This window comes from Anarrhichthys ocellatus, unplaced genomic scaffold (genome assembly GCF_004355925.1).
Source record: "Anarrhichthys ocellatus isolate YVR2014 unplaced genomic scaffold, GSC_Weel_1.0 scaffold15, whole genome shotgun sequence".
Classification (NCBI taxonomy): Eukaryota; Metazoa; Chordata; class Actinopteri; order Perciformes; family Anarhichadidae; genus Anarrhichthys; species Anarrhichthys ocellatus.
The window spans coordinates 898959-909512 of NW_022280045.1; the positions used below are offsets into that span (position 1 = coordinate 898959).

The 10554-nt window shown below is 43.6% G+C and overlaps 1 protein-coding gene across 5 annotated transcripts in view; it reads left to right on the forward strand.

Moving 5' to 3' along the window:
- slc6a9 (solute carrier family 6 member 9) overlaps positions 1-10554 on the forward strand; it is a 70088-nt gene that overhangs the window by 45042 nt on the left and 14492 nt on the right. For 3 of the 5 annotated variants that reach the window (XM_031854419.1, XM_031854420.1, XM_031854418.1), the window contains 6 exons: positions 3114-3270; positions 5112-5195; positions 5328-5364; positions 5784-5915; positions 6172-6451; positions 10150-10282. In XM_031854419.1, coding sequence (XP_031710279.1) covers positions 3115-3270; positions 5112-5195; positions 5328-5364; positions 5784-5915; positions 6172-6451; positions 10150-10282 — 822 coding nt within the window. In that variant the 5' untranslated portion in view covers position 3114. The remainder of the gene's footprint in view (positions 1-3113; positions 3271-5111; positions 5196-5327; positions 5365-5783; positions 5916-6171; positions 6452-10149; positions 10283-10554) is intronic. The other 2 variants (XM_031854422.1, XM_031854421.1) reach the window with 1 other exon arrangement.

Sequence of the window (10554 nt, forward strand, 5' to 3'; positions counted from 1 at the left end):
GACTGACCCGGGGGCTCCCGGGAGCCAACACCACAGGCTACAGCACCTGGGCGGAGAGAGGCAGACATCGAGGTCAGTCGAGGGACAGAGGGATGTCATGACAAACACAACTTTTGCCATAACGGCAGACCACAACCTGCGGAGAGTGTGTGAACTTGTGGGTCATACTCTTACCTGTGGCTGGATGGATCAACAGTGATAACACAAGCAGATACAAGAGCTGCGCTGCATTCTAGTCCACCGAGGACGCTGTTGGTGGAGAAATTGTTCTGCACAGCTTTTGTTTTGGAATTGTCTTGTTGTTGCTGTTAGATGCTGGGCTTTGAATTCACGCACATGGACATTTCCCTGGTGTCTTTATGTGCGAGCGCACCGGCAGTCATCAATTAACACGATGAAACATATGCATCAGAGTATAGACCACCTCATCAGAGCTTTCCACCGATTTCTTACATAAATGCCAACGACAGCATGAAGTCTTTCACATTCAATGAGGCCAAAATAGCAGAAGTTATAATTCCTGATTATTTATAATTTGTTCTGTTCAATTATGAGGCTGAATAGATGCACGTTTTGATACTAATTATTGCGTCTGTATGAGGTACACTGCAACAACTCAGGGCCTAGTTTTCAGAATATGAACAACCTCTACACATGCCCTCTACTAGTCGATTTAAACTGTGTGATTTAAACTGTGTGCCTGTCTTGAACTTGTCAGATTTAGAGAGTGTGCACCAAAGGTTCAGGGGTCATTGCTATTCCCTACGATTTCTCTCCTTTTCTGTTCGTCAGCGGCGTAGAGCAGAGCCCGGCTCTCAACCTGCGCGCTCACGCATTGCATGCGTATCTTCCGAAGGCGCACACCTGGCGTTCGATAGAGTCAGACGTACAAGATGTACGGCCGAGCTCCGGGTGCAACGAGAACACACACAGCTGCACTCGGCCCCTGCTTGTCCCCGGCCGCTCCTTTTCCATTCCAAAGTCGGCCCCCGGACGGAGACGGCGTAATGCGCGAGCCCCGCTGCGATGGATGGGGTTTCTGCTCGCACACTGCTGTGACCGTGGCCTCTCTCCGAGCAGCCTCCCCCGCCCACGCCAGCAACACTTTGTGTTTGCTGATCTTCTTGTCCGTCCCACCTGCAGCCCCCACTCCAGCACAAATAGATAGGGTCAAGGATGCCGGAGAAATGCTCTGTGTTTTTCCCCTCCTGACATGCAAACACAGCCAGACTCGAAGACAAACGACGGAGCTTTGTTTTTTCTACATGGTTGTTTTTGCTGTCCGATGTTCTCTCTCTCTCTCATTAGTCACGCTTGGCGTTGCATCAGAGTTGAACTACAGCACCAGGGGGAGGCAAAATATGGAGGTTGTTGTGTATTTTTTTTTTCTGTTGACACTTTTTGCTGAGGAACAAGATCTGTCTCTGCGTCAGAAGCGGTGCGTTCCTTCAGGAACGAGGTGTGTGTTTGTGTCTGAGCAACAAGCTATCCTACAGGGATTGGGCGTCCTGCGGCGGTTTTACAGAATTTGAACAAAACATGATTGTTAATTGTTTTTATACAAACTCCGCTGCAACATCTTGGTCACAAATAAAGCTGGGTTTGTTTTTGTTTTTTTTCAGCAAAATGACTCGTTTGCTGCAAATATGGAGACTGATTTTATGACCAGCATTCACGGTTTTGTCTGGCTATTCATTCATTGAGCCTCTGAAAACCAGGCTCTGCTCTACGCAGATAACGTGGGCAGCATGAATGAGTGAATGAAGGTTTTATTAGTGTGCACACAGCTGTGCCTAGCCCGCATAGACACCATCAGTTCATATAAGCCAGAACCAGAGTGCTGCGTCTACATTTTCAAACATAAAAAAGTCCAGAAATCTGATCTCCAGTCCTTCATTGTTTACAACTAAATTATTAAACCACTCACAGATAAAATATATTAAATGAATACTGGAAACATCTGAGTAAATACTAATTAAATAATCGATCTTGCCTTCCTTGTAAAGCTTGCAAGCCAATTATTCAACCATCTGTACTGAATGTTTCAGGAATGTGTTGCACCATTTCATGGAAAAGTGACTATTGAATCATCATAGTTTGTGCCGAATCATACAGGAGAATACCAGTTCTCAACTCCAGATAAACAAGATGTAACGTGTGAGTGAAGGCCAAACTTTTGTTTTATATGCATATATGTCCTTAATTTTGGCTTTAACAGCACATTTTTAAACCGTTTTTCCTGTTATGCAGCATAACCACCTCTTCAAAAATCGAGGATTGAGCTCTTTTGCCCTTGGTGAAATGAACGGTTTACTCCACGTAAATATCTTTTCTTTTGTTTTCTCCTCTGCCATTTTAATTTGGCGACGCCACGGTCGGATCATTGGAAGCGAATATGTAAAATAACCAGGATCATTACATCATTTTAGTTTGTTAATGACTGATCCGAGAGCCGTCTTTACTCATCCCTACAAGTGAAAGAGTGTACCGAGATTAGCAGTGTCTATTTTTTTTATCCGCTAGTGCACGAGTGTCTTCACGTGCGCCAGAAAAAACCGACAGACAGACAGACCCAGCTGAGGTTAGGAAGGAGGTCAGGAGAGAGGGACCATCTGATGTCAGCAGATGGAGTGATGGAGGGAGGGAGGAGAGGAGAAGAGAAGCTCGGAATCAGGACGACAAGACCAAATGCTTATCGGCTGTTTTTAAGGCGCAGATTTCACTTTGCATCCCGTCTGCTCCAGCGCGCCCACCTTATGCCAGACTTTGGGGGTAGAGGAGATAGTATGTTACAGAAAGTATTTAATAAATGTGAGTGTGAGCGTGGCACAGGAGAAATTCCACTCTGCGTGCGAACATGTTAATTATTCACCCTTGTTGCGTGATACAGATAAAAAACACAGCTTTGAATACAGCCATTTGGCCAAACAAGGCCTTTCAGGATGCTCTTCTCCGTCGCAGCATCCACTTCTGATTCGGTAAAATAGGTGTGTGTGTGTGTGTGTGCAGTGCAGTCGCTGGACCCGCCGCCGAGGCGTTATCTCAGAAACGCATTCGCTTCCCCTGCCACCCAAAGTCACCCTCTGTCTCTCTCCTTGTCTTTGTTGTTGTAGAATGGAGCAGTTCCAGGAGAGCCAGCGAAGAAGGATGAAAACTCCCGGAGAGGGAACTGGGGCAACCAGATCGAGTTTGTCCTCACCAGCGTGGGCTATGCCGTGGGCCTGGGCAATGTCTGGAGGTTTCCCTACCTCTGCTACAGAAACGGAGGAGGTATGCACGTCAACGTAGAGCCCAGTTCATTCCTACCGAGTTATTAGTGGAGGACTTTATTATCGCTGGCCAGTGACACGCCACATAAATGCCGCAGAGTGCAATTTAAATGTACATGCGGTACATAATACGTTCATAGAAAGAGTTCTTCAATTCATGACCACAGAATCAAGTGTAATGTTTTGACTCCCAATAGCTCTAGAAATAGAAATAGAGCACAGCTACTGGGTTGCACTGGCTATTTGTAAATCCATCCCCAGGTTTGTGTGTAATATACTCACATTACAACAACTAGCTGTTAAATCAGGTCACTCCATTAAAGATCAAGGAATGTCTCAGCCGGTGAAGACTTGTAAAACGGTTGCTAGGAAAGCATCTGTTGCGTAACTTTAAATTTAACAGTTTAAAGGGATAGTGCTGGTTTTTAGTATTGGGGTTGTATGAGGTACTTATCCATAGTCAGTGTATTAATTATAGTAGATGGCGGTCAGCACGCCCCCAGTTTGGAGAAACAGACAGGAGACCCAGCACTGGAGCAAAGCAAAAGAAAGGCCCACTTCAAAAAAATCCATATCAGTTAAAGTGTACACTGTATGTAGAATATTTTCATAGCTTTAGTTTGCCGTTAGACAGCACTCTCTGACGTGGGAAATTAAGCCGTTCTATTCATGTACGCTCGCTTCAAAGCCACCAGACTCCTGCTTGACAAAAACAATAATTTGACCCTGCAGAACACAGAAGCTGCTGATTCTGGTTACTTTGTTTGTGTCATGTTGTGACTTTGGTGAATCCGAACTACCCCTTTAAGAATGAAAACAATACATTCAAACCTTTGTTTTTTTGCACACAGAAGAAATGTGTGTGTTTCACTGTTTGAATATTTATATTCATACAGCTTTAGAATAAGAGGGAAATCTTATTACAAAACCTAACTGACTTTATTTGGTCCTTTTAGTCTGATCATCATTTGTGACGACATTGAAAGTATATTGTGTATTTTTGTAAAGTACAATATAATCTTGCCAATTTACATCGCTAAACAGATCGGATGTATCAACCATATTCCGTATTAGCGCACTTACTTCAATCCAATGCATCTTTACAAGCATCAAACTTAGTTTTGTGTGACTACATGATTGTTAATTGGGGTGTGAATGCGGTCGAAATGCGTCTCAGTGCACAGAACGGATCCAGCTGCTTCTCGCTGCCTCCGCTGACGTGCTGCATTACGCTCTGCAGCCTCGGCTTTCAACGCGTAAGAACATGATGAGAACAAACTACATCGAAGTCTTTCTGCCCTCAAATCAAATGTATCCTAAAAACTCTGCATTAAATGGACTAAAGTGTGTTCTAAATTGTGCTAGAAAATGTACCACAAAAGTGACAAAGTATGGCGAAAGTCAGAGTTTGGTCAGGGTCCCGTAACTCAGTGACTCAGACCTTTCCCACTTCAGTTCATATGTTTATGCCGCAAATATTTGGATTAGTGTTATGCATGTGGAAGACCTATCACTCCCATACAAGGATGCGGGATATGTAGGTCGTACATTAGCTCACACACAGCTGCAAATGGGGCGGAGCGCTCAGGAGAGCTGAGTTTTAACCGGCAACTCAACGAGAACGATAAGTTTTTGGTATTGCATATTCTCAGCTGGTTGCACCGACCCAGTTTGCATGCGGACGCTCATACGAAAGCGCACACACACACACAGATGTTCCCTATAGATGACTGTCTGCTTTCTGGTTCAGTCTGAACAGAAGAGAAGTTCACACTAAAACTTGCACAGGATGGAAAAGGAATATTAATCATAATTTGGTTTTGTCCCATGTGTTATAATTAGTTTGTTGCTGCACCGCGGAACAGACTCAGCTGCACATGCAGTGACCTCTCTGCTCACCCAGGGGAGGTCGCTTTGACAGATGAGGTCTCTGTTTTCTTTTTTTAAATGTTTTCTTTTTTTTGCGGATTACAAATGTCATTCAAGTTTTGTTTTTACATGTATTTGTTGTGTGTATATGACTTCATTACGATATATTTCTAACGTTTCCAATTGCAGTGTGTTGGTCTTGCCCACGCGTATCTTGGAGTTAGAGGTAGAATCCTTTCATTCCTAGCCAGTTATCTCAGCCAACACTTTAGATTCTTGACATTGTTTAGATATATAATGTCTGATTTATTTCGTCTGTCACTGCCTATGGATCAGGTTCCTCCACATTCTGTACTGTTATCTCGCTCTTCTTACTGTACAACTGTACATAGCATAGAATGTAACTGACGTATTTGCCTGCTTGGCTTCTGTGCTTTTGTCTGGAAAAAAAACAAACTGTCCTCACCGCAACGGTAATAACTACATAATGCACAAATTAGTAATCTTGGAATGTAATTTTCTGTCCTCTTGCATGGCTCACTGTGTGTCTTAATGCTGCTCATATGCAACTTCTGGTCGTCCCAGAGCAGGGAACATGACCGTCACTGAGTGCCTGTCCTATTGGCTCCCCCCCCCCCCATCCAGGTGCCTTCATGTTGCCGTACATCATCATGCTGGTGTTCTGCGGCATTCCTCTCTTCTTCCTCGAGCTGACCTTTGGTCAGTTCGCCAGCCTGGGGTGTCTTGGAGTATGGAAGATCAGCCCTATGTTCAAAGGTTGGTGCCAATGTGTTTGTGGACTTGCATAAATCCCATAAATACATACATTTTTGGGGATAAAATGTATATATTTGTGTTGACAAACTCACAAATTATTGTGAAATGTAACATATATATCGGCCAAAAGGCTCTGAGTTGAACTTAGCTTAGCTTAGCTTTGCACTTCTATCCTGAGGATGCAGCATGACCCATCATGTAGAAGCCTCACATCCAAGTTCTGCTGTTCTCCCATCCTGTCCCCTTCTCCCTCCAGGCGTGGGCTATGGCATGATGGTGGTGTCCACCTACATCGGGATCTACTACAACGTGGTCATCTGCATTGCCTTCTACTACTTCTTCATGTCCATGACTAACTTGCTGCCGTGGACCTACTGCAACAACCCCTGGAACACACCGGACTGCAGCGGGGTGGTGGGCCCCGGCGGCAATCGGCTCAACGTTAGCTTCGCTAACGCTACCACCAGCCTGGTGGCCGGGGTGGCCGAGGTGGTCAACCGCACCAAGAGGACCAGCCCCAGTGAGGAGTACTGGAAGTAAGTCTCTGAAGTACACCGACAATATGTAATTCATTAATAATTGCTCACTGAACCCAAGATGCAGGAATATAGTGAAAAGAGTATCCTCGTCATAGTTTTAACTGAGCACGGATAAGTATGATGCCGAGCTTTGTTTTGGCCAACCTATGCAAGTAACCTCTTTGGACCCAGGTTTACAGGGCTATCGTACTTGACACAGAGGTCAAAAGTGTCGTGTCCCTGTGAGATAAGCTCGCCACAAACATGCCTCATTTGCAGAAAGAACTCAAATATTTGGACTAGATTTTACTGGCAGCGAAGATCTGAGCAGTGTGGGACAGCGAGATAGTGAGGGACACGCAGGAGGAGTCCGGTTTTACAATGGCACTCTTTGGGACAGCTCTGCTTTAATGGTGCAACCACTAAGCACTTATCAAATCAGCGTTAAGTGCGAGGTCATGTGTGGAAGGTCAACGAGGGTGTTTCCAAGTGCACCTGCAATTGAAGCTCGTATAGAGTCGGTGCAGCTGTGTGGAAAAGGCTTTGGCGAAGTGAAATATACATCAGTGTGGTGATCGATTATGCTATAGTACATTACACATCTGGATGGGAGGGAGAGAATCGCCTCAGATTTGAACTGTCTCAGGTTGTGAATACAGAGCAACGGTTTAATGGACCAGAAGTACAGATGTTTTGTTTTTGTTTTGTTTTTTACAGCAGCCTGGTGTCGGTCGCACATGACTTGATCAAGGTCCCAAGCAGTGTATCATCATGTGTAATGGGCGGCCGTGGCTCAATGGGTAGGGAGGGTCGTCCGGCAACCGCAAGGTCGGCGGTTCGATAACTTGGCTGTGCCGAAGTGTCCCTGAGCAAGACACTGAACTCCTAACTGCTCCCCGGGCGCTTCTCAGCAGCCCACTGCTCGGGATGGGTTAAATGCAGAAGTTACATTTCATGTATGTGTGTGTGTATATGACGACTCTAATAAAATATCCTTTTTGTTTTTTTGAATGGCTCTGCATTTCAGATGTAAAACGCAAATCCATCCTGCTGCTGTCAGCTTTGCCTTTTTAATTTGCATTAGACTTTTTTTTAAAATCTAATACTGGTGTTTTATTCAGTATTAATTGTTAGTTTTGGCACAGGTCGACTGTAAATGCAGAAGAGATGGTTTTAACCAAAATACCATGACTGTGCCTCGTGCTGTCATTTCTCAATGCACCTGTTCTTCCACCGTTGCACCTCGCGGGATCCATGAACAAAGCATAGTACGTTTTAAACTCAGGGCAAAACCAATGTTCAGGCACCGCTCTCGTTAGTTTGTATTGATGTTAAAAAAATCACAGATGTGCAGAAAGAGAGCATTAAACAAGTGTCACTAGGAGGAATGTTTGTTTGGCTAATACTAGTTAACACTTTATTGTCTGTGGCATGATTATCCTCAGTGTTTCATGCATATTAATACTGTCATTTAGTATCACTTCCATTTAAAACCTCTTGCACACGACGCCCCCAAATTTGGGGGCTCTCGGGCTCAGAACCCCTGAAAATCATGTACGGAAAATAGCCTTATTCTTCGGTAATATTGTGGATTGGTCCAGTTTTTTTTTCTGGATTAAACAGCAACGTATGGGCAACACTATCATATAAATCACTTCTTACACACTCCAAACACAACTATAGGCTACTAATATAAGCATCTAGAAAACGTGGCATAAAAGCATGAAATCCTGGCCAGAAATCGCCGTTATGAGTACCGCAAATCAATATTTGCACCCTGATGCTAGCGGCTACCAAGCCATGCAATGCATTTTATAGCATTAGCACTCGTGGCCAAACGCGTAAATAACTTCGGTTTTCCGCTCCGTGGGAGCACTACGAATCTGTGAGTGGTCAAACGTACCTTCGTACTGCCCTCCGCCGAAAAAAATCGTAGGTATGTGGCCAAGTTTTATGAAAAATGAGTACAATAACGTCGCAGATTATCCGTTTCAAAGCTGGAGTCATTGTTGCCAACTGCATCCTGTTTACTTCCGAGCTGTTTCCAGAATAAGAGCGGTCAATCCTGCATGGGCGAGCGGTCAGACTTTCGGCGAGCAGAAATTTACGCCTGGGGAGACGCGGCACTTCTTGCAACTTTACTGGTTGAAACTTCTGTCAATCAACACCAAATTCGACACAGGCCTTCCTGAGAAGCTAATGCATCAAAGGAGGCCTTATTCACTGAAATCGACCGATGATAGGCTGAGATACAGCCCCATACACACACATGAACTGAGAAAATCCTATAGATGACAGCCAGAAACAGGCTCTGATGATGTCAGGAATCTCAAAATGATTCCTAACAGCTGTATTTGGATGTATTGAATAATATGAGTGATAAAAAAAGTGAAATATATAGTTATATATTATATAAAAGTACAGTGTAAGAGCTGCAACAGCTGGTTCGAAAATGATGACCTCGCTTGACCGCTCTCTACTAAAGCCTCTTATTCTTCACTTTATCCCACTTTAACCTTTATTCAGCAACTACTGATCGGTTGTGCTATGATTTGGGAGAGTTTTTAGGGAGATATCTGCATTATTTCAACAACCTTATATCAGTAAAATTGCTTTTTTTTCAGGCGAACCTGATTATTTTCAATTTGAGCTGTGTAATGTCTTCATTACTATATTAACCAGCAACATATACACAATATTACCCATCTGAACAATCTCACAAGTGTTGTGATCTGATTATATCAACAAAAATTATTAAAATAGACCTTGTAGTTACAGAACTATGGTCACTTTAGTGTGGGTATGCTATTTTCGAGCAGAGGCCTACAAATAGGGCCCGAGCTTAAGAGGTTAATAACGCCCTTAAGTAGTATTTCAGAGTAAACTATGTTTGGGGGAAACTAGAGCCTCATTTTTGTTAATGTCCCTCTCTGGATCCCAGGTATTCATTGCTTTCTGTCTTTAATTCCGAGTTAGTAATGGAGCAACACGGGTCACCAAAAAGCCAGTAAATGATAATTTTTCAAAAAAGAACGTAGCCCCGTGAATGTCTTTGTTCATGGCTTTAAGTATTGCATGGATTGACTTGAGCAAAGACAAATATGGCTGCAAGCAGCAGTGATCGAGGTCTTTGCTGATTGAGAATGAGCTCTTGAACGTGTCTGTCCTAACTTAAAACTCTTTGGAAACTGATAAAGTAGCACAGGTATTTGAGAAAAAACTGAGAAAAAATTGCAAAATGTGACATTTTTAGAGCATAAGACCATTGGAGCAAAGGTGCAGTTGAACGGAGAGACTAAAATGCCACAAGAATTTTGACACTATGCCAAGCCGTTCTCGAGATAATGGTACAAACTTAAACTTGATCGTTACAGCACCATCTTGAGGTCAATGAGTGTCACTTTATGTGCCTGAGCAGTAAGTGGAATTTGACAACCCAGCTGCCAATTTCGGCTTACATTTTTGGCTTCACCAACTCTTTTAGAGGAGGACAAATAAGAAAGAAAAGCAGCTTTCGCTGTGCTTGGACCCCTAATTAGTGTCTTCTGCCTGCTGAAGAAAGCCATGTTTGCTTAGCTTAGTCATTAAGGGCTTATGTTGATTTTAATGTTTGCAATGAAAATTTCTCATGAAAAAGTAAAGCAACAACTGACGTCCTGAGTTCAAAGACCTGTAAATGTGAAATAATTGAACATGTGATTCTCTCTCTTTCTCAGACACTATGTGTTGAACATCTCCGATGATATCGGGAACTTTGGAGAGGTCCGTCTCCCTATCCTAGGCTGCCTGGCTATTTCCTGGTTTGTCGTCTTCCTCTGTCTCATCAAGGGCGTTAAATCCTCTGGAAAGGTCAGTCTCTCACACACACACACACGCACACACACTAATACTCATAGATAGACATCAAGGCTTGACCACATGCGAAAACAGACATAATATTGCTGCAGTAAGTCTATTTTCATTACATTGCATTACGCATTTCTTACAGGCATTCTTGTCTTTCTTGTCACAATGGTAGGTTTTGCTAAGGAAGATAACTACTTCCAACTGATTTCATCACATGGTCTGATTATCTGTGTGTGTGTGTGTGTGTGTGTGTGTGTGTGTGTGTGTGTGTGTGT